Here is a 25,633-nt window from a genome sequence, read left to right on the forward strand (position 1 = left end):
CATGAAGAGGGTAGGGTTTCCCGCTATACCTGCACTTTGGTGATGATGACAATGACGGTGCCGACAACAGCTAACACTCACCTAGTTTTTACTATGGGCAGATACGGTTCTAAACACTTGACATATTTTAAACTCATTTAACCCTCACAAAAATCTATGAGGTAGTACTATTCTCATTTTACAATGAGGGGGAGAAAAGGTTAAGTAACTTACCCGAGATTGCACAGCCATTAAAGTGTCAGGGCTGGAATTCAAAGCAAAGCATTTGGCTCCAGAACCTATGATCATAAGTACTCTGCAATGCTGCCCCTTCTCCACCTCGAAGAAGTGGCACCTGGCATTCTAAATTCCTCTTATTGGGGGTAGAGTAGAGCAGGGCTTCTCAAGTTTTAAATGTGCATATAGAATTTCCGGGGAATTTTGTTAAAAATGCAGATTCAGGAGGTCTGGAGTGGTGCCTGAGGTTCTGCATTCCTAACAAACTCCTGGGTGATGGTGATGCTCCTAGTCCATAGACCACACTTTACTAAGTGGGGAATAAGTGGTATTTGGTCCTCTAGTTCCCTTGCTGGCTATCTGTCTGTTGAGGCATTTATACATTGTGTGTATAAGCTGGAGACTGTCCATACTGTAATCATTTTTCATTAATTCTTAAATGGAACCTACCCTTGGAACTGCTGCATACCAAATATTGGTGTGCAGGTACTTTTAGTAAATACTTAGCTTTAGGAACTTAAAATGCACACATAAAGGCCACAAGGATAAAATGTGGCTGTAACAGTTTGCTGTCTTTTTAACATTTTAATACTATATACCACCAACTATACAAACATCAAAAGATAGTAAATAAATGCCTGTTTATTGTTCATCAACTAGAATCACAGTAAATAAATAACTTTTGGTCTAAAAAAGAAGTTTCCACTTTAAAATGCATAAGTATTCATTCTCAGACTCTGCTACAGGAATGCTAAGGAGCTTGTGCTATATAATCTTAAAGGCTCTTCTGGTTCATCTGTAATCTTTCAGGTAAAGGCAGACACTATATACCAATGATGATGGATAGAGCAGATAGTGAGTACACTCCATATTAATTTTAGCCAATACTTCATGGAAGTACACTACTAACAATCAATACATACCTATTCCAGATTCTAAATATCCCTCCTTGTTCCATTTCACCTTCTTCTCACTACCCAAGGGCCATCTCTCTCATTGCTTGACTGATCTCAAATACACAGCTGCATTTTTTTTCCAGTTGTTAAATGGACAGGATTCCCCTTCTAGTCAATTTTTTTTCTATGCCAGATTACACAGTAAGGTTATTTCAGTCTGAGACACACTCACTCCCCAGTCAGTACCACTGCAAATAACAGAGTTATAGTATGATCACTAAGCTTCCTTTTTACACTAAAAAGAAACAGAACAGTCAGTTTCCAACCCAAATATCTATACTCCCTGAACAACAGTGGAAAGTCATTCTTCTTGAAGCTTGACCCAGAATCAAGTGCAGTCTCAGACTCCTAGGCCTACAGCCAGTGGCAACTTAACACATTATACAGTTGACCTTCAGGGAAAAAGGGAAACCAGTGTTCTTACTACTGGTGCCAGAAGAAAACCAACTAATCATTAAGGCACAAAATAAACTATTCTTAAGGCAGGAAAAGAAATTGTGAGGAAACAGGGAGTTGGAATGGAGGCATATAGAGAAGAACATAGAAATTACATTACCAAGTAAGGGCTAGTGTTTCTACGTTCTCAGTGCTTTTCTATTTGACAATATAATAAATCAGCATTTTCTTTTTGGGTTTGAACTCTTATTACCTGTTAAAAATGCAAAGATGTACAAGAAAGACACATTTTTTAAAAGGTTTGGAGACTTAAAGGGACCTATCTCTGGGAATTTTACTTTGAGCCAATGACATTAATTATGTTCATGTAGAAGAGTAAATAATCATGGGATACCCTTTTTAATATCAGTCCTCAAGTACTTCCTGGACCTGGGTCAGGAAATGGGGAAGCACTTCAAAACTAAAGGGTAAAAATGAAAATAAAGCTCTATACATGGTTCTAAAACCAATGTTGGGGAAAGTCAATAAGGACATGCAGATACAGTAACAGGGCGGCACATCCTGTATCCAGGGCAAATGTCCCATCTGTCTCATCTTACCTACCTATTCTCCATTCTAGTTGCACTCTTGACTTTAAAGTTCAGCAAATCCTTAGAACTAACAATTTCATTTAAACAGAAAAATCAAACAGCTTGTTATAAAATAGGGAAATGTTTTAAATGCCAAAGAAAATGCATTTAGAAGTGTTGGATTATTCTTTAGCAGGAAATAATTGCTATGTTTACCACCAAAAGTGATCTCCAAAGATCAATTTTATAATGTTATGCCATTGTATTCTTTAAACTTTTAAGCAACAAAAAAATAGCTCAAATCACTGAAAAATTTATATTTGACATATTTATGGCAGCAACTTTACAAATCAATTCCTGTAATTTACTATGACAAATATCTTCCACTGATAAACTGGATTGCCACGTACAGATCAAAGATGGTTTCTTGTGTGTTTTACAAATACTCTACACAAGTCCTTGAGATCATACTTACAGCTTTAGCAAAAACACCCATGATTTCAGGAAACTGGTGTGTGAGAAGAGCTATCATTGCTGTGGAAGAACACAGTCCTGCTGTGAAATGAATGAAAAAAGGAAGCTCCTTCTTTGGGTAAACAGAAACATGATGAAAGGCTGCAAGGGAGAAAAGGTAGAAATGGATTTTATTTCAGAATACAGTATAAACAAGCCAGTTTTAGTATTTCCAAATGAAATCTATTTTTAAAAACCAAAAAGGAAAATAATTTTTAAAAAAAGAACAAGAAGTCTCTGGCCAAGCAAGGTAGAAGAAAGTTATCCCTTATCTATTCCAGCATCGATAGCATATCTACATAGTCAGATGACTGTGCTGGGGACCGGGAATAGGACAGCATCGTGGGAAAGAATATTAATTGTAAAGTCATGCTGAGGTGGTTTTGAAAAAGAGCTTTGTCACTTATTAGCTGTGTGATCTTGAAGAAGTTGCTGAACCCTCTAGTAGTTGCTATGGAATTGTTATGATGAACGTTGTAAGCCCTTAATAAATGTAAGTTGTTATAATTCTTGCTCTTTGGAGAGCTAAGAGATGAATATAGAGATCAAGAGACAGATATGTGGTTGGAGACTTCCCAGAACCATCAGTTAATAAATTTACCCAGTTATTAACAAGGTTCTATATGTGGCATTTCATCGAGCACTGTAAAAATCAAACTAGAATATCAAAGCCCTAGGATTCTGTACATAAATGAAGTCCCTTGTCTTATTTACCACATTCGGATATTTACTCAAGTAATCATTATTCTTCTAATGATTAGATATTTCATTACCAATGGTATTCAAGTATTTACAGCTTATTTGAAATTTGAAAATACTTGAATAACAATGCTGAGATAAGCCTATTACAATGTTTGGCATACAGTAGGTGCTCAATAAATGTCTGGTAAACTGAGAGCTATTCTGGGACCTCATCAGTTCAGGAAGTTGACCACTCAGGTCTGGACACAAACCAGGAATTCTTTTTTTTTTTTTTTTTTTTTTAAAGATTTTATTTTTTCCTTTTTCTCCCCAAAGCCCCCCAGTACATAGTTGTATATTCTTTGTTGTGGGTCCTTCTAGTTGTGGCATGTGGGACGCTGCCTCAGCGTGGTTTGATGAGCAGTGCCATGTCCGCGCCCAGGATTCGAACCAACGAAACACTGGGCTGCCTGCAGCAGAGCGCGCGAACTTAACCACTCGGCCACAGGGCCAGCCCCACAAACCAGGAATTCTTGATGTAATACCCTGCATAAGTAAGGGATGACTAATTCCGTGCTGAATCAAGGTCAGCTGTAAATTTCACTTTTTTAAATATAATGATCCACCTAAGATTACACCTAAGTTTCCTTCAGTAGCCATAATATTTTTGTGTCTTATACTATATTCAGAGAGTATATACTAAAAACCAAACTCATTAAAAATTCATAAAATTTCCAGAGCCTTGAGTCATGTTTAAAGCAAAAGCACACCAAGTCTGAATTTTTTTTAAAAAGTTAGAAACATTAGAAGCTGTGGACAACGGTGTGCTTTCAGCACCCAAAAAACCAGCAGTCCCTTTTGCCCTATCCGTCAGCCATGAGAGGCCAACTTCTTCCAGCAAACCAAGGGAAACAAACTATGGTATTTATGAAGACAGGAAACAAATACTTACGTATACCAATGGTTACTATAATTGCTATTGTATGAGAGACTGCAAAATTAATAATATTAATTAAAGTATATAGCATTTTATGGTTTACAAAGAGCTTTAATTTATATTAGTTTGTTTGATTTTTTTCAATAACCCTAAGAAATAGTATTATTCCCACTTTATAAGGTAGAAAACTGTATAGCTTTTAGTAAGATAATTTCCTAAAATATGAGATTTTTATACTAAAGGGGAGACCTAATTATTCCTTTCTGGATTGCTTTCTGTAGATGTGTTTGTCAGTCAATGTTTGGCTAATACATTAATATAATGGATGGCTAGTATGGAAACACTCCCTGAAGTAAAAGTTCAAATTTCATCACTAGCTTGTAGAGAAAAAATTTATCATGAGGCAAAAAAGACAACTAAATAGCTACGTGAACTAAGGGAATAGTTCAAGTCTGAACTTATGTGGTTAATAAGTAAATTCTAGAATGCTGTAACTCATATCGGGGTTGAAGGAGACTTGAAAACAAAAAACATTAAGTACTCTCGGGTATTAGAATTCCACATTACTAAAAATTTGCTCATTTTACCACAGTCAGAGAAAGAAAAAATACTCCAAGAACATACAATATAATCAAACAAAACCCCCCAGCACATCCCTCCTCTCCTATGTCCTGGAATTTGCAAATGAGTAGCAACCTAAGAATAGTAAAGGCCTGCCAAAAAGAAAACTGTCTGTTCTTATAGCCTATGGCTCTGATGATGCATGACAATAATCCTGATTTTATTCATATTGTTGTGTAAAGTTGGCCTTATATCAGGCAACCTTTGTAATAATTTAGGGGGCATTATTTTAGACTAAATGTATTATCCTAATATAACACACTCTTGCATACTGATGTTCCATAATTAAATAATTTGTTCTTTTGCCTTAAATATCTTTGTTCCTGTTAAAATGGAAAAACAACAAGAACGATGACTACCGCCACCATCTGAGAAAAGAAAATAAAATTTCTCTCACTAATGACTTTCTAATTGCCAAAGTCAATGGATTCTTCTCAGTAATTACCTTACTTAATATCTCAGATACTCCTCCTCACTTGGAAATTTTTTCCTCCTTTTCGTTTCTAGGATATCTAGTTCTGGTTCTTGTCCTGTCTCTCTGACGACTCCTTCACAGAATCTTCCAGACTCCTTATCAGCCACCCATTCCTTAGACATTTTTGTGCCCCCATGGTTCCACCCTTAGTTCACTTCTCACTCTATACAGTTTCCCTTAGTGATCTCATTCATGTCTAAAAACAGATGACTCCCAAGTCAGTTTTCTGATGTAGAGAGAAAGAGATAGCAGGACTCCTGGCAATTTTGTTCACACAATGTAATCCTGTCCCTAGGCCATGGCTGACTGGACCAGGGATGAACACCTGAGTAAATCTGATTCTTTCTCCCCGAAGTTTTAGAAGTGGTGTTGAGATATCATTCAGTTTGTATTCTTTGCCTGCACTGATGACATGTAAACTCAGAGCTGTACAGGGGCATCAAATTTGGCTACCTGAGCGTCCAAGAAGGGAAAGCCAAACTGCAAAGACAGAAGGATAAAAATGAAACAAATACACTGAGACAAGCAGAAATCAGAGCTCGTACAAAGAGAAGATGGAGTTGGGGAAGGAGAAAAACAAAGTGAGAATAGGAGAAACTGAAAAAGGCAGCCTGAGATAGAGATATACAGATTACTGACTCCTGGAAATCCTGAGAGCCTTCTAGTTCCTGGTTCTAGACCCTCTGAGATCCAACTGTAATTATTGCCTTTGGGTTCTTTGAGATAAACTAGTCTTCTTCCAACAAATTTCCTTTATTTTTAAGCTACTTTGAAGCAGCTCTCTATTATTTATACCCAAAGAATATCTACAATATTTACTATTTATACAATACATATATTTTTAATATAAACACATTATATTACTTACAAATATATCTTAGACATATACTATTTAGGGATATAAAATATAAAGCCTATGTGTGTATATATATATGTGTTAAGCAGATTATGTAATATTTAAGCATATTTATATATATAAAAATATATACATATATATATGTACATACACTGTTAAAAAAAGAGACAACAGGCCCAAAATGGAGTCACTTGTGCTACGCCCGTATCACCAAACAGAGACTTAATATGTAACCTACTTGCAGTCTCAACCTCCTCCAGGAATGTGATCTTAACCAGTCAGTTTGGAACTTCCTAGTCAGCACTAGTGAGGCAATCTGCCTGACAGACCTCTTTTGTCTCCTAAACGAAGGTGACCTTGCCTGAAACAATCCATTCTTTTCTCCCTCCTGCCTATAAAAGCTTCCTGTTTTGTACAGCTCCTCAGAGCTAGATGGGATGCTGCCCGATTCATGAATCATTGAATAAAGCCCATTAGATCTTCAAATTTACTTAACTGGATTGTTTTTTAACAACAATGGGTGAGATGTCATACATGCAACATACGCAAAGCCTGAACTTATTTACTTCCCCTACTCCTATCCCGAACCTGCTCCTCCTGCGCGTGATAGATTTACCATTCTTCAAGCCACCCACGTCATATTTGGGAATCATCTCTGACCTTGGAGAGATAGGCACTCCCAACTCGAGCTTCCTTATAATCTATTCCATACATATTTAACACATTGTTTATCAGTTTTTCTATTAACCTGTGAGCAGCTTAGGAGTTTGGAGTAGGATAAGGAGAAAAAGATACTAACACTTAACATTTTTGTTGAGTACTTACAACGTACCTGGCATGTTTATAAGAATAAATTAATAAATTTGACTAATTCAAACAATATTTATTAAATATCAATTTTTATGGTGAACATTATAGAGATACATAGAGGGACAATGAAGAGAATCTTGGCCATCAAGTTTATAATCTAGAAGGGGGAGATTAAGTACACAAAGCACTTTGAGAGTTCAGAGAAAGAAAAGATAACTTATCTCAGAGGATGGAGGAAAATAAAAGACCCTGGGGGAAAAATATCAGCCTACTCAACTTCCATAATCTCTCCTAAATTTTCATCTCTCTGTTTCAACTTTCAGCTCATTAAGTTTGATGACTGTAAAACTGTAACTTTCCTTCCCAGAATTTAGTTCTAATGGTCCCAGAACTGTAGAAATTTTGGCACGTTTATATCATATAAGGAAACATGGTGCCAGTGTTTACAACCTTATTGATTAAATCATAACTTTTTATTTATTTTATTTATTGATTTTTTTTAGGAAGATTTGCCCTGAGCTAACTGCTGCCAATCCTCCACTTTTTGCTGAGGAAGACTGGCCCTGAGCTAACATCCGTGCCCATCTTCCTCTACTTTATATGTGGGACGCCTGCCACAGCATGACGTGCCACGCAGTGCCATGTCTGCACCCAGGATGTGAACCGGCGAACCCTGGGCCACCGAAGCGGAAAGTGCGCACTTTACTGCTGCGCCACCGGGCCAGCCACTGATTAAATCATAACTTATTGGTTAAATCATAAAAAGAAAAGTTAAAGAGAAATTTATCAGTTCACAGAGAAAAAGAGTGAGTGGATGCCAAGGCAGCTGAGACAAAAGGTACAGACTCTTCTTTTGAGAAGTTTGGCTTCCTGAAAGCAGCGACTAGACGGAAACACTCTCAGCAATCATAACCCTACATATTTCTGGTTCTCCTCCTGACTCTGATTGCTTTTTTTAAAATTGAGAAGTGTAGTCTCTCCTATTTTGTTCTCTTTATAAAGACTGTTGTGGCTATTCTGGGTCCTTTACCTTTCCACATAAATTTTGGGGTCAGCTTGTCAATTTCTGCAAAATCCTTGCTGAGATTTTGATAAGGATTGCATTGAATTTATAGATCAATTTGGAGATAAATGCCATTTAAATAATATTATGTCTTCCAACCCATAAACATGGAAGGTCTCTCCTTTAGATTTTAATTCCTCTCAGCAATATTTTGTAGTTTTTCATGTAGAAGTCTCACACTTCTTTTGTTAAATTTATTCCTAAATTGTTTATTCTTTTTGATGCTATATGATTGGAATCATTTTCTAAATTTCATTTTTGGATTGTTCATTGCTGGTATATAAATATGCCATTGACTTTTGTAAGTTGATATTATATTCTGCAACCTTGCTGAACTTGTATATTAGTTCTAATAGTGTTTATATGGATTTCCTACATAGAAGATTATGTCTTCTGTGAATAAAGAGTTTTACTTCCTTTCTAATAAGAGTGCCTTTTATTTTTTTTTCTTGCTTGACTGCACTGACTAGAACCTCTAGCACAATGCTGAATATAAGTGATGAGAGCTGACATCCTTGCCTTATTCCTGATCTTACGGAGAAAGCATTCAGTCTTTCACCATTAAGTATGATGTTAGCTGTGGGTTTTTTGTAGCTATTCTTTATTAGGTTGAGGAAGTTCCCTTTTTCCCTAGTTTATTCAGAATTTTTATCATGAATGTGCATTGGATTTTTGTCAAATGCTTTTTCTGCAGCTATTGTCCTTTATTCTATTAACATGGTGCATTACATTTTCAGATGTTAAACCAACCTTGCATTTGTGAGGTAAATCCCACTTGGTCATGGAGTATAATCCTTTTTATATGTTGCTGGATCTAGTTTGCTAATATTCTGTTGAAGATGTTTGTGTCTATATTCATGAGGGATGTCGTTCTATAGTTTCCTTTTCTTATAATGTATTTGGTTTTGGTATCAGGGTAAATTGGTCTCACAGAATGAGTTGGGGAGTGTTCCTTCCTTCTTTATTTTCTGAAAAGAATTTGTGAAAGATTGGTATTATTTCTTCTTTAAGGTTTATAAGATGACTTCTCTTTTTAAATCTTTAATCTTGGTGTCCTTCATTGCATCTAGCATAGCGTTTTACCCAAAAAATATCTGGGAATGAAATGAATTATGCAACTACATGCAAGAAATGGCTAAAATAGTATTCAAAGAGTATCCTAAATTTCAACTAAAGGCACTTTTAAAATGGGAGAATACTATGAAAAACAATCTCGCAACTACTTTTAAGTTTAAGAAAACTAGAATATTTACTTACTAGGTAACAGCTCTCTATCAGCAGTCTCTGTGCAGCTGGGATAAGGGTAAAATAGGTGGCCTTTCTCTAGTGGGTATGGAATCATTCTAAAAGCTGAGAAAAAAAATACATATGTTGGCATTCAACTCAGATTCATTTTCATCCTATACTATAGATCAAAGCTATTTTGGAGACATATTTTTACAAAATTTTCACATAGCATTTTATTTTCTTTTTTAGAGACACATTTTAGATGAAAGAAAGCAAAAGAAGAACTAAGGGGAAGAATAAGATTTATTTAGAGAATAATGAATGGTCTGGCTGGAATAAAACTAAAGGGAATAGTGGATAATAAGACTGGCTGGGTCTTTCTTGCCTTAGTCTCCTCATTATAAACACAAGAGACTTAACTTTGTAGGTATGAATTCCACTTCTTATAAGAATATTCATAAAATTGCAACATGTATAACTGTTGTGGCTATAACCGTTGGCAACTTAAAAGAGTTCTCAATGGGTAGCTTCACATGTGAGATGCCAGCAAAGTTTTCTATGAGGAGAGTTTAATTTAGATCAGGGGTCACCAAAGTATAGCCCTCTGACCAGACCTGGCCCACTGTTTTTGTAAACAATATTAGAGGGGCCAGCCCAGTGGCACAGCGGTTAAGTTAGCACGTTCTGCTTTGGCAGCCTGGGGTTCACTGGTTCAGATCCTGGGTGTAGACCTACATACCACTTGTCAAGCCATGCTGTGGCAGGCGTCCCACATATAAAGTAGAGGAAGATGGGCACAGATGTTAGCTCAGGGCCAGTCTTCCTCAGCGAAAAGAGGAGGATTGGCAGCAGATGTTCGCCTCAGGGCTAATCTTCCTCAAAACTAATATAATATTTTATTAGAATACAGCCATACTTGTTCATTTATATATTATGTAAGGCTGCTTTCAGGATACAAGAGTGGGGTAGTTGTGACAGAGACTACGGCATGCAACGACTAAATATTTACTATCTGGCCCTTTACAGAAAAAACTTACCCATCCCTGATCTAGATTATCACCAACTCTTGTAGACTCTTAAAGAAGGAATCCTTTTCGATCTACTCAGCTAGCTAAAAACTCAGCAAAATTGTGATACGGTTTTTGTTTTTCTTTTAGTGCTTGACTCTATAAACTTTGGTAAAAATATGAATTTTGTTTTGCCACAATAAAAACTAGTAATTTTTCCAAAGTCACAGAGCAAATCAGTGGTAACACTAGGAAATCATTCATCACCATGATTTTTTTTTTAAAAGATTGGCACCTGAGCTAACAACTGTTGCCAATCTTCTTTTTTCTTTTTTCTTTTCCTTTTTCTCCCCCAATCCCCCCAATACCTAGTTGTATATTTTAGTTGTGGTTCCTTCTAGTTATGGTATGTGGGATGCCGCCGTCTCAGCGTGGCCTGATGAGCGGTGCCATGTCCGTGCCCAGGATCCAAACCAGCAAAACCCTGGGCCGCTGAAGTCGAGTGCACAAACTTTACCACCCAGCCACAGGGCCGGCCTCCATCAAGATGACTATTTATGAAATACAGTATGTCATACACTTATTAAAAACCTCCTGTGTGCCAAGCAGAACACTAGGATTAAAGACATATACAAGATAAATGAGATAGAGTTTTGAGGAGCTCATAGTACTGAAAAAAAGCAAAAGAAAGTCTAATTACCCAAAGACGTTGAGCTCCTCAGTTTTAGTAGTCCCAGTTTCATTAATCTGTAAATTGTCAGTGTCAAGCACAGTGTCTGACCCTTAGCAAATGGTTAATGTAGAGGTTCCCAAATTTTCTTGGTTCAAGGACACATGGTGCCCTTCGTGTCTCAGTAATTTTTTATGATGCCCCTATGATGAAATAAACATCTAACAATTCCACTTATTAAGTAGTGGGTCCAAACAACTTTAAGAGCTTATGTTCTAGCAACTTAGCAGTTATTCGAAAAAATGATAGACATAAATTAAAGGAAAAAATAATTATTTCATTTTTAAATAACCATCATTTCTTATTAATGTGATGTATGAGCCTGCTGGGCACTGCATAACTTCTCAAAACTTGGAATCAGATTGACTACCAGTATCCTCATTTCCTGTTCCACAATGATTTTGTGTGGTACTTCTTTTAAGCACAGAAACTAACAAAAACCCAGCTTTGTGAAGCTATGACAACATTGAAAGAAATAGAGAATGGAGAGACACCTAATGGTGAAACCATTAACTATCTAGAGCTAACAGTTTGAATGGGCGTCTGACAGATGTTGAATATTGCTGTGTTTCCACTGAAAATTTAAAATATGCTGTGGTACTTGTGTAAATGTACTGTAGTGCCCGAAGATGCCTCAGTACAAAGTTTAGGAACTGAGGGGATTAACCAATTTTAGTGAATGAGCATTGAATTTACTTTTGAATTTTTATTGGTAGCAGAGGTATACTTTCCAAGAGAACTGTTATAAAAATTCAACTGATAAAATATTTTGGTTAAGCTTCTTCATTATCTTAGTGATTTTAGGAAATTACAAATAAGAGACCTAGTAGTAAATTGAAAAACAGTCCAGTTCTCCAAAGAAGATATACAAATGGTCAATTAGCAAATAAAAAGATGTTCAACATCATTCATTATTAGGGAAATGCAAATCAAAACCACAATGAGATACCACTTAACACTCATTAAGATGACTATTATCAAAAAACCAGAAAATGACAAGTGTTGGTGAGGACACAGAGAAAGTAAAACCCTTGTGGACTGCTGGTAGAATGCAACATGGTGCAGCTGTTATAAAATTTAGTATGGCAGTTCCTCAAAAAATTAAACAGAATTATATGATCTAGAAATTCCATTTCCACGTATATGACCAAAAGAATTGAAAGCAGGAGCTTTTGTATACCCACGTTCACAGCAGCATTATTCACAACAGCCAAAAGGTGGAAACAACCCAAATATCCACTGATTATATGATTCCACTATATGAGATGCCTAGAGCAGGCAAACTCATAGAGACAGAAAGCAGAATGCTTACCAGGGGCTGGGAGGAGGGAAGACTGAGGAGTTACTGTTAATGCGTATAGAATTTCAGTTTGGGATGATGAAAAAGTTCTGGGGATGGATAATGGTGATAGTTGCACGACACTGTGATTGTACATAATGCCACCGAACTGCACATTTTAAAATGGTTAAAATGATAATTTTCATGTTATGTATATTTTACTACAATAAAAAAAAGATTTAAAAAAGAATAGAATTAATATTAGTTGTGAGGAAAATAGTTTCATGTTGTACACATCTGAAAATAACACATAACAAAACAAAAACAGTTCAATTTAAAAAATATTAGAACAATAGCTCAACCACATTAAAATGCTTATAAACCAACGATGTAAGTTTTCATTTTCTTTCCTTAGAAATATGTAATTTAAATGAACATATGGCAGAATACCATAAAAGTTTCTCATTCTGCTTTTCCTAAATGTGGAATCCATATAAATACATTAAGAATTTCTTCCACCAATAATCGAAATATAACATCATTGAGTTTACTTTGAAACCAATCTGAACAATAAATCCTTACAGAAACTCAGACAATCTCATTAAAAAAGACTGCCTGTGAATGCAATGGATAGTCAAAGAGATTAGTGTTACTTTTGGAAAGAATACTTACTGCCTTCCCATGTACATTGTAACAGATTAAGGGCACCTTCTATTCGCTTCCAATGCTGAAGATGAAAGAAAGCATAGGCAATTGCTTCACTATCACCCCGCTTCAGAATGTGTTCTGGAGGCAAAATCAGACTTTTCATCTCTAGTAAATACTAGAAAAATAACACACAGACATAGACACATCACAGAAAAAAGAAAAATTATGTTAAATTCAAACACCCACAAAAATGTAGATTCAAATTTTATAAAGTCAATTTGATTTAAAAAACAAACATTAAGCTAGTTGAAATGACAAGAGGGTCCTATTGATAACATGTATATAAGATGCTTATATATGCAAATTCCAAAGAGCAGAATATTCCTATAGGTAAAAATAAAGTGATAAATGGCTCATGTGTGACCTTGCCAAATACCAAATGAAAACTCAAGCTGAGGAAACAATGTGAGAGCAAACAGTTATTTTTCCAAAAAGAATTAAGTGTAAAAATTATAAAGTACAATTTTGGAACAACACTTTATGGTAAGATTCAATTCTTTTTTTTCTCTTATTTCCATTTTGCAGATGAAGCAACCTAATTGTGAAGAAGTTCAATTAAATTAATATTTACTGAGAGCAAAGCACTATACTTGTCAGGGAGCACCAAAAAACACTCTATTCTCTGGAGCTTTCTAAAGTGCTGAGAATGACAGATTTCTTAAGTTAATAATGACAACCAGAATGTGCTAAGTGCTTTATGAGAGCTATAAACAATGTATATAGGAATATGGATAGGAAGTATTAATTTTTTTAATTTAGTCTTTTATAACAGCTTCAATGAGATATAACTCACATATTTTACAATTCACCCATTTAAAGTATACAACTCAGGGGCCGGCCCCGTGGCCGAGTGGTTAAGTTCACTCGCTCAGCTTCAGCGGCCCAGGGTTTCACTGGTTCAGATCCTAGGCGCGGACATGGCACCGCTCATCGGGCCATGTTGAGGCGGCATCCCACATGCCACAACTAGAAGGACCCACAACTATAAGTATACAACTATCTGCTGGAGGGGATTTGGGGAGAAAAAAGCAAAAAAAAAAAAAAAGGTTGGCAAGTTGTTAGCTCAAGTGCCAGTCTTTAAAGTATACAACTCAATGGTTTTCAGTATATTCACAGATAGGTGCAATTATCACCGCATTCAATTTTAAAACATTTTCATCACCTCAAAAGAAAACCCTGCACTCTTCAGTTATCACCCTCTACTCCCCAATCCTCCTTAAGCCCTAATCAACCACTAATCTACTTTTTGTCTATAGATTTGCCTATTATGGATATTCCATACAAAGAGAATCACATAATACATGGTCTTTTGTATCTGGTTTCTTTCACTTACCACAATGTTTTCAAGGTACATCTATATTGTAGAATATATCAATACCTCACTCCTTTTTATAGCTGAATAATATTCCATTGTACGGATATAACACATTTGTTTATCCATCCATCATCTGATGGACATTTGGTTGTTTTCATCTTTTGGCTATTATGAATAATGCTGCAATAAACATTCACGTACAAGTTTTTATGTGAACGTGTTTTCATCACTCTTGGGTATATACCTAGGAGTGGAATTTCTGGGTCATATGGTAACTCTATGTTTAGGAGGTATTTATTATGACTTAGGGGCTGAAAATAAACCACTTGGAATTTGGGATTTGAGTTGATATATAAAGATGGATGGAATGTGGGGGATGAGCAGATTGGGGGGGAGGGTGGGCGGAGAAGAATAGGAGGATATATTCAAAGTACAGGGCCAACTTTACCAAGGCACTGAGCCAAGAAAGTATAATGCAAAATGCATTTAAGGGATTAGTGAGTATGCATGTTGAAGAAGTTAGAGCCTATCAATTCTTAGTCACAAATAAAATTCAATTCTATCTTAAACTCTTGAAGAAAATACTTGCCTTAATATTGTAATCCACAACAAAAGCTGTATAATCAGTTATTACACTAACCAAATGTACTAATTATATGAAGAAAGATGCAAAATTAACCACTTGTACATCATCTTTACTATTAAAATGGTCAACATAAAACAAAATCTTTAAAAAATATTTAGTTAGCTAAACACTTGCTCCAAGGACTGAGACCAGAGTACACTTCCCCTACTAAAATAGATTTGAAACAACCTCTTTGGTCCTAAATAATTTGATACCACATTATGAGTCATAAGATCCAAACCACATTAATTTCTGTTAATATCAAAAGAGAAACATTCCAGAGGTGTCTCAAAAGATATATTCTCACATTTCAAATTCTAAGTTCCTCAGGTTGTTACATAAACTAATGAGATAAACAACATAAATTAAAGAGTTGAATTTGTGAAACACTTTGTAAAACTGCTACAAGCAGGAAGACTCTTAAAAACAAAAGGTTGTAGTTTCAAAATTTAACCCTTAGGTTATTAATCAATATATCTGTACTCATCATATTAATATATCTAAAATAACTTTTTATTTTTTGTCTATGAAATACGCCTTTCCGACACTTAGTGAGCTTAATGCCCATCTTTAGTTATTCTTCTATACCCTAATAAGGCTGAAATTTTTTTTAAAAAAGATAAAAGAGATTAATTACTCTTAGTCTTGATGTCTCTGGCTCTTTCCTCAAAGTGTAAGAATGCAATCTGCTCATCAATTTATTTTAGCAGATGTCACAAGCTATGAGATTATTTACTAATCCAGTTTGGGGACTTAACATTTCCCATTCAGTTTCTTACAGGAATGCAGCAGAGGTTGTGTCCTGGTCAAGCAAAGCCCATTTGCTGCCTGGTTGGCTTCTTTCCCCTTAGTGCCTTGGGCCTATATTCAGGAGGATAATATTCTTTCTAATCCTCTCTAATCCTTGCCCATTTTTTTAAAACACAGTAAAAGATCACTCGCACCAGGCAGCTGTGGGAAAATGGACTCAAATAGCTGACCTCTGACATGACTCCTTATGCTCTTTGCAAGTGCACTAAGAGCTTCTTCAGTAGGAAGCAAAGAAAATGTAGCAATCACAGTGGAATCTCCATCATAAAAACAGTATCTCATTTTCGGAAGAAAACTGTTTAATACTTAAACCAAGTCCTTTCTATTAAAATTCTGCTTCATTTTACAGATAGAGGAGACAAAATATCCTCAATTATTTTCAATGAGTTTTAGAACCCTGATGCCTTTAAACTAAAACCTATCTTGGTAGCCACTTAGCAAACGGTAAGCGAAGATATTCATTTAACATCATTCAGTAAAACTTATATTATAAAAAATATCAACTTAGTAGGTCAATAAAATACTTTTTGAACAGCAACTATGTATCTATATTTTCACTGTTTAATAATCTAAGTGACAATTCAGACAGTAATCAAACACATATGGTACACTTATTAGGAAATGATACTTCAGGATTCTATGGTAAAAAATCTTTGCTATTTAACCACTAAGACAAATTTTCCTTATGCTCTTAGTTTTTATTATCATGTCTTACCTACCAGCAAATGTCCTTTCCAATTTGCTTTAAAACAAAGCCATTCTTATTTTTCAGTTTCTAATAAGACATTGAAATAAAATACACATTCCCTCAAAATATAAGGGAAAATTTCCAGTTTAAGGAAAACATATTTAAAATAGGTAATTATAGAATTATTACTTATTTTATCTCCTTCACAAATTGCTACTCAGGAATTTCTGCTATCCAGCAAAAGCTATCAGTTACTACACAATAGAAACCACATCCTTCAATACTACAGCACCTCGCATATTACACTACACACAGTAGGCACTAAATTACTTAACTGACTTGCTCTGACATATATAGCTAAAATGTCTTCAAACTCATTTTTCAGTTTTTAGTTAAAGATATTTTCTAACTCTCTGGGCAAACCAAAAACAAAACAAAACAAAGACAAAAAAATTCTGCTACCCAGACAACTTTCTTTTGAAGAATATGAAAGGTTAAAAACTGAAGGGTGGTTTGTTTTGTTTTGGTCTTTTTTTCTGCTTATGAAAGTACATGCTGCTCAGTGTATAAAAATGCAAACACTGCAGTTACATAGTAGAAAATAATATATTACAAGGTTGAAGAATAAAAGAATAAAGAAAATAAAGATAATCTGATTTATGTTTGTCTAGATTTCTTTTTTAAGCATAACATACTATTTTTCTTAAAAATAGGATCAAACCATTATGCAACTCACCTTTTACTTCACAATATATCTTGTACATCTCTTACTGTCTCTATATAGATCTAACTCACTATTTTTTATTGTTGTATACTATTTCATTAACAGCTGAGTTATTTTATAAGTTAAGAAATAGGTCATGCTGGAATTGTACTACCATCCTTTTTAAAAGGCCAAAATTGATATCATTAAGTAAAACTTATAAAAATATTAAGTTAAAATGGCTTAAAAATTCCAAAAAATGATGTGGTCTAAAATTTTACTTTCTTTAACTTAGATAGGCCTTTATAGCCATGCAGATCTAAACTACAGACATGTCTATTTACTGAACATTTACTGAATGCCTGTTATTTGCTAGGCAGAGTATCACACGTAAAATGATGAGTAAGACAAGAGTCTTGCTTTTATAAAACTCAAAGGGAACTAAGGGAGAGACATGCAAATAAACCAAAAAAAAGATGTGACTAAGGTACTGAAGAAAGAGAGAAGAGAGAGCCATAACCTCTGCTTGGGAAAAGCAGCAAAAACACCTCTATAAAGGAGGCAATAGATGAGCAGGGTCTTGAAGAATGGGTAGAAATTTGCCAGAGAAGAGATTGAGCATATGTACAAAGGTAGGGAGACATGATCAGACATGACCAATCCAGGGAATAGCAGCACTGGAGATAAGGAGCAAGGCAGAAACAGCAAGGAGTAAGGCTGGAGACAGATAATGGGCCCAGACTGTGAAGGGCTTCCATATAAGCAATATTAAGGGGTTGGCCCTTATCCTATAGGTGATAGGCAACAAGCAGAGCTCTTTAAGCAGAGAAGATCTGCTGTTTAGGTGGATAACTCTGGCAACGGCCAAGGTGGAGAGGGGTTGATGGTAGGGAGACCAGTGAGGAATCTGTTTTAATCGTCCAAGCAAGAGATGGTAAAGTATTTGAGATTATTTCTATATCTATATCTCTATGTTCAGAAATGCATAGAAAATGTCTATCAATGTATACACCAAACAAAAACAGAGGTTACCTGAGAGAATTAGAATTTTAAGGGAAAAAATAGGGAATTTTTTACTGCATAAACCTCTACAGGGTCTGAATTTTTTTTTTTTTTAAAGATTTTATTTTTTCCTTTTTCTCCCCAAAGCCCCCCGGTACATAGTTGTGTATTCTTCGTTGTGGGTTCTCCTAGTTGTGGCATGTGGGATGCTGCCTCAGCGTGGTCTGATGAGCAGTGCCATGTCCGCGCCCAGGATTCGAACTAACGAAACACTGGGCCGCCTGCAGCAGAGCGCGCGAACTTAACCACTCGGCCACGGGGCCAGCCCCTACAGGGTCTGAATTTTTAAAAAGCACTCATTACTTTTACAACAAGACCAATAATAATTTTTTAAAGAATAGGTAATGAAGGTGCACAATGGTCAGTGACAGTGGGGATGAAGTAGAGGGCTAGATCTGAAAGACATTTCAAAGGTTATAATACGAGTTGGTAATTTAGGAAGAGCAGAGGTAAAGGTTAATGAAGAGAAGAGGATAATTAAGCTATAAATCACAATATAGAAATAGGAAGGAGAGGCTAGTTGGAGAAGAGACTTAAAAATAAACTTTTAGGGCCAGCCCCAGTGGTCTAGTGGTTAAATTTGGCACACTCCACTTCAGCGGCCTGGGTTTGGTTCCTGGACGTGGACCTACACCACTCTTCTGTCAGTGGCCATGCTGTGGTGGCAGCTCACATACAAAAAAAGGAAGATTGGCAGTGGATGTTAGCTCAGGGCAAATCTTCCTCAGCAAAAAAAAAAAAAAAAAAAAAAAAAAAATTTAAATTCAGTTTGAAACACATTAAAGCATCTGAGGTACCTATTAGATATCCAGGTAAAAATTTGCACAACTAGATGGAAATGCAAGTTTATCAACAAGGAAGGAAGCCAGAGTTAAAAGATACAGATCTGGAAATTATCAGTAAATAAAACATAGCTGAAGACATAAACCAAGCCAGGCACCTAGTATGTGCTGCAAGGACCTTCCATTTTAACTCCAAATCACCTTATTGTTATGTCTGGAATAAATCAGAAATTGCTTGTGACAATTTTAACTAGGATTCAACTATAGACAACATATTCAAATAACTACTCAAGTCTCTTGGTTTTCACTAAAAATATAAGAAATTAACACCATTTTGGAAGCTATAGTTAAAAAGACATAATGATGTATGGTCTGATGGTTTCTTTTATAACGCTAAAACCATACCTATGCTTACACTCAAATTCACTTTAATTTTGAATTGCTTTGATCTTTACAATTTATCTTTAGATTACTTTGTTTCTATTACTTTGTAAATCTTACAACAGCTTTTGACCAAAAGCAATATAATTCTGACCTGAAGTAATGATAATGCTTTATAATCTTCCTCTTAAAAGCAGAGGTTAAAGAAAAATCTCTCTGAAGGCATCTGAAATTAAGGTACTTTGCTCTTGATCAGTCATGCACACCAAGAACCAATTTATCTCTGCAATTAGTTTTCTCAGTGCACATTCTATGAGATTGGACAGGCAGGATGAAAGCAGAGAGTCCACAGAGATGTGTATTAGCGAGGAGACTAAAGACGGTTCCCAGAAAGAAAGTAAACAGGACTGCTATATGAATAAACTGAAAGAAAACATAATACTAGCTAACGGCCTCAAGAGCAAAGAGAAAGTAATCTTATGTTGAAAGGAGAGGGAAGGGAGGCTAGAGGGCACTTCGCACAGGGAAATTCCTTTCCATATCACCCCAAAGAGCAGCACCTCAAGAGACAAGCAACCACATCTCAACCCTTCCACCCAGGCTACAGTACAACAGAACATGAAGACAAAGGCCTGACTGGGCTCTAAGTGTGGGTCACAGACTTCAACACTACTGCCCTTTTTCACTCTTTACTCCTATTATGCCACTCAGAGTCTCAACTGAGTGCCTGTTTCCCTCTTATCTTTTATATATGCTGCTATAACATAGGTAGTTTGGCCAATGAAATGTAAGCCTGCTGCTAAACAGCTAGTATCTTCTTTGGTGGATGAGCCTTGTTACATCCTACAGGCTTCAATTTCTCATCAACCAGAATGGATTTTACCTTTTATATATCAGTTTATTTTTAAAATTCCCCTTGCACTTATAAAAACCTCCAGGCACAGTCTGCTTTTTTGGCAGCACAATATTAAAAACAGTTTTATGTAAAATAAGAAATAATAATTTCTTTTTTTTCTTCTGCTTTTTTCTCCCCAAATTCCCCCAGTACATAGTTGTATATTTTAGTTGTGGGTCCTTCTAGTTGTGGCATGTGGGACGCTGCCTCAGCATGGCCTGATGAGCGGTGCCATATCCACACCCAGGATTCAAACCAGCAAAATCCTGGGCTGCCAAAGCAGAGCACATGAACTTAACCACTCAGCCAGGGGGCCTGCCCCAAGAAATAATAATTTCTTAAAGCTACAAATAACATATTCCTAAACATGTACTAAAATTGTAGAGATTTACTAAACAAGTTTTTGTTATTGTTTTGTTTTTAAATGTTCTACTTTACTCTTCCCCAATGGCTTCTTCTGTAAGACACAAATAAATTGTCCTCAGAGTATTAACTAATTCAAATTAGTTAATTCCTAACTGTCTCAATATCTTCACCTTCACCTCATCTCAACAAAAGAATCCCAAATCTTACACATTCTAAGGCTATAAGCATTAAAAAAAATTCACCAGGAAAGAGTACATACTGGAACAGCTTAAACAGGAAGAGAAAATGGTAACAGAAGTATAATAAAGCAGTGATTGCCATGATAATCAATCCTGTTGCCTGACACTCATTGTGTTAAGCACCTCACATGTATCATTTCATTTAATCAGAAGGCATGACACTTTCACAGTGCTTCCCAAGCAGAGTCAGATTCTTTTTTCTTTATTGAGGTATAATTTAAAAACAGTAAAATGCACAGATCTTACGTATACTGTTCAATGAGTTTTGACAAATGCAGACAAGTAACACCCATTCAAGACAGAACATTTCCATCACCCCAGAAAGTTCTTTCCAGTTAATCTCTTATCCTGACCACATGAGGCAACTACTGTTCTAATTTCTGCTACCATAGATCACTTACCTTGAATGCCACATAAATGAATCCTTCAGTATGTACTCTTTTGTACAACACTGTACTTTTGAGATTCATCTATGTTTTGCTTGTATCAGTAGCTTCTTCTTTTTATTGCTGAATGGTATCCTACTGAATAAATATATTGCAATTTGTCCATGTACTTGTTAATATACCATTTGAGTTGTTTCCAGTTTGGGGCTATTATGAATAAAGCTGCTATAAACCTTCATGTTCAAGTCTTTTGGGGGACATATGATTTCATTTCTCTTGGGGATATACCTTGAAGTAGAATTGCTGGGTCTTAGGATAAAGCATATGTTTAATTTTATAAGAAATTGCCAAACAGTTTTCCAAAGTAGTTGTATCATTTTATACTCTTAGCTGCAATGTATGAGAGTTCTAACAGCTCCACATTCTGTCCAACATTTTATCAGTCTTTTTAATTATAGCCATTCTGGTAGGGGTGAAGCAGTACCTTGTTGTGATTTTATGTTGCATTTCCCTGATAACTAATGATGTTGAGCACCTCTTTATGTGTTTATTGGACATTCCAATATCTTCTTTCATGAAATATTTGTTCAAGGCTTTTGACAATTTTTCATACTGTCTTTTCTAATTTACATATTCTGGATATGAGTCCTTTGCCAAACAAAATACAATTTTTTTTTTCCTGTCTGTGGCTTGCCTTTTCATTTTCTTAACACTGTCTTCAAAGAGCAGAATTTTAAATTGTTCAAAAGGCCAATTTATAATTTTTCTCTTAGGTGACTTTTTTGTCCTAGAAAATCTTTGCCTACTCCAAAGTTTCAAAGATATTCTTAAATGTTTTATTCTAGATATTGTATACTTTGTTTTTACATTTAGGTCAATGATCTGTCTTAAATTCATGTTTATGTATGCTATGAGAAAAATTCATGATTTTCCCCCATTCTGACATCCCAATGTTCCAGCACCATTTGTTGAAAAGAGTTTCCTTTCCCCATTGAATTACATTGGTTCTTTTGTCAAAAGTCAGTTGACCATATACACGTAGATATATTTTTGGACATTATGGTCTGTGATTTTGGCTTTTTATTTCAAATTTCAAATATAAAATTATTTCAAATTTAAATATAAAAGTAATAAAATTTAGAAAAATTTGGTGGTAGAATGCTTATAAAAAAACCTTCAGTGAAATATTGCAGCAAGCTATTGCTAGATTCTAAATTAGAAGTGGACAATACTATTCTAACTTATGTCTAGTGTCATACTAAGAACAGTTACATCTACAGCAGATCACTGACATTCACAGATTTAGTATTTATAATTCCAATCATCTGTAGTATCTCTAAACATCCAGGATTTATAAAGCCATCATTTTACTAAGGCACAAATTTGAATCATGTGCGCTGAGGCTTGTGCACATATGTGAGTAATTTACCTAATGAATAACCCTAGCTGACTCTTCAGCATCCATATCTCAGCAAGGTTCATGAGCCACCCTGTTTTCATTTCATGGGTAAAATTATATGTTATAATCGTATTTTCAACTATGGAGATTCACAACGGTTTTGGAACATATTAATTAAGAATGTCAATGGCCTACTGTAAAAATAATGTTAAAGAATACCTTCTGTAATAAAAAGACATTGAAAAATGTCCAAAGGACCTGAACAGACCATTTATTCAAAGAAGATATACCAATGGCCAATAAGTACCTTAACAGATGCTCAACATCAAGTCATTAGGGAAATGCAGACCACAACCACAGTGAGATACCACTGTACACCTACTAGGGCAACTATAATCGAAAGACAGACAATAATAAGTGTTGGTACAGAAACTGGAACCCTCACACATTGATGGTGGGAATGTAAAGTAGCACAGCCACTTTGGAAAACAGTTTGGTAGTTTCTCAAAAAAGTTAAACATAGAATTACCATATGACCCACCAATTCTGCTCAGAGGTACATATACAAGAGGGGTGAAACCATGTGTTCACACAAAAACTTGCACGTGAATATTCATAGCAGCATTATTCATAATAGCCAAAAAATAGAACCAACCCAAATGCCCATCAATTGATGAATGGATAAACAAAATGTGGTATATCCACTCAATGGAATATTATTCAGCCATAAAAAGGAATGAAGTATTGATACATGCTACATTATGCTAAGTGAAAAACTCAGACTTAAAAGGCCACCATATGTACGATTCCAAATCCATAAAGACAGAAAGTAGATTAGTGGTCACCAAGGATAAGGAGCAGGAGGGCTGGGGAGTGACTGTGAATAGGTACAGGGATTCTTTTTGGGGTAATGAAAATGTTCTAGAATTAGATAGTGGTGATGATTGTACAATTGCATGAATATACTAAACAATCACTAAATTATGTACTTAAAAGGGTGAATTGTATGGTATGTGAATTATCTCAATTAAAAAAAGAATACCTTCTATAAAACTATTTGATGGTTGAATAATAAAGAATATGAGACACTAGAATGACTAAAACAGGATGCTGTGGAAAATTGAAAAGGTGTGAAACATTTTCTACTATAAAATTTATTTATTTATTTATTTTTGGACTCAGTTTTTTTATTTTAAAGGAATTAATTTTCCTCCCTCCCTCCCTCCCTTCCTTCTTTCTTTCTTTTTTCTTGAGGAAGACTAGCCCTGTGTGAACATCTGTTGCCAATCTTCCTCTTTTTTTTCTCCCCAAAGCCCCAGTGCATAGTAGTATATCCTAGCTGTATGTCCTTCTAATTCTTCTATGTGGGACGCTGCCACAGCATGGCTTGATGAGCGGTGTTAAGTCCTCACCCAGGATCCGAACTGGCAAACCCCAGGCCACTGAAGCAGAGTGAGCGAACTTAACCACTTGGCCATGGGGCCAGCCCCTAGTATTAAATTTAAAAACTGACAATTTCTATAGTAGCTGAAAGATTCACAGTCTTTTTCTTGTTTGGTGACTAAAAAATATGTTTGTTGAACCAAAACCATAGCTAGGTGATGAAGAACAAGTCAAAAACCATGAAAACATGCTGTTCTATTTTTTTACTATTATTATCATAGTTACTGTACACTGAAATTCATTCAGTAGATTAAAAAACTCTGTGAAAGCAATCAATATTAGTGAAACATCTAAAGCAAATTCATAGTCCGAAGAGACTGATGTGGCCCTCCTCCATTGCACTTTCAGTAGTCCCCAGCTTTAACAAATTGCACAGCTCTACACCTACAGCCGTTCTGCTGCAGTTATGTGGAAAGTCACCAAAAATAGTTTCTGCTAAAACAGCTTTATCCTTTGTCATTTTACTGGTAAGATTCATACAACATTTGACAAATCTGCATAATAAATTTGTAAGCACAAAAGAAGACTTAAAATATATATATTTAAATGTCACTGTTCATTAGGATAAATAAGTTATCATGACCCAGAGTTGAAGTTTGAGGAAGAAAACCCCTAAAGCCCTTTCTGTTTGCTGGCTCCAACTAAGAGTCAGGAATAGACACCATAACAGAAGAGAGAAAGAGAAAGAGAGAGAATATCTGTACATACAGCATCACCTGTAAAACCCCAGCACAAACAGACAGCCACAAATTCCAGAGCTCTCCCAGTTCATAGAACACCAATGTTATTTAAGTGGGATGTTATTCAAGTTGTTGGAGCTTAAAATTTCTCCACAAAACCTTAATAATTATCCTGTCAGAAATTAGAAAATATTTTGAACTAAATTATATAAAAACTATTGCTCTAGTATGTAGTTAAAACTGTGCTTAGAGATAGATTTATAGACATAAATGGATATATTAGAAAGAAGAAAGGCTGAAAACTAATGAGTTAAGTACCTATATAAGAAGATACAGGAAATAAAAAATAATAGGGCCAAAGAAAGTTGAAGGAAGGCCATAAAGAGCAGAAATTAATGAGCCAGGAAACAAACTGTAGAGAAGATCAACAAAGTCACAGCTCAGTTCTTTGCAAAGACTAATAAAATTGATAAATCCCTGGGGAATCTAATCAAGGAAAAAAAAAAGGTAGCCAGTGTTTGGAATTAAAAAGTACATATTACAACTGATCCAGCAAATATTAACATGGTGAGAAAAGGATTTTATGAAATCTTTATGGCAATAAATTTGAAAATTTTGACAAAATAAATTGCTGGAAAAATACAACTTACCAAAAACTAACAAAAGAAACAATAAATTTGAATACTTATGGACTGGTTAAAGAAATTGAACTTGTGAAATGAAATAAACTAAAGAAATCAAATTTGTTACAAAAATCCTCAAAGAAAACTCCCAGAATCAGCTTTTTCAGCAAATTGGACCATTTAAGTATCATT

At 35.4% G+C, this 25,633-nt stretch overlaps 1 protein-coding gene across 5 annotated transcripts in view; it reads right to left on the minus strand.

Annotated features, from left to right (window-relative positions):
- Positions 1-2,450: 2,450 nt before the first annotated feature.
- ST7L (suppression of tumorigenicity 7 like) overlaps positions 2,451-25,633 on the minus strand; it is a 62,773-nt gene continuing 39,590 nt past the window's right edge. For 3 of the 5 annotated variants that reach the window (XM_044749549.2, XM_070487048.1, XM_014837223.3), the window contains exons 12-14: positions 13,009-13,159; positions 9,351-9,443; positions 2,451-2,752 (exon numbers count right to left, since the gene is read on the minus strand). In XM_044749549.2, the coding sequence (XP_044605484.2) occupies positions 2,574-2,752; positions 9,351-9,443; positions 13,009-13,159 (423 nt within the window). In that variant the 3' untranslated portion in view covers positions 2,451-2,573. Of the gene's footprint in view, positions 2,753-9,350; positions 9,444-12,369; positions 12,558-13,008; positions 13,160-25,633 lie in introns of all 5 variants that reach the window. The other 2 variants (XR_006514961.2, XM_070487047.1) reach the window with 2 other exon arrangements.

The sequence above is a fragment of the Equus asinus genome, chromosome 16 (assembly GCF_041296235.1).
Source record: "Equus asinus isolate D_3611 breed Donkey chromosome 16, EquAss-T2T_v2, whole genome shotgun sequence".
Lineage (NCBI taxonomy): Eukaryota > Metazoa > Chordata > Mammalia > Perissodactyla > Equidae > Equus > Equus asinus.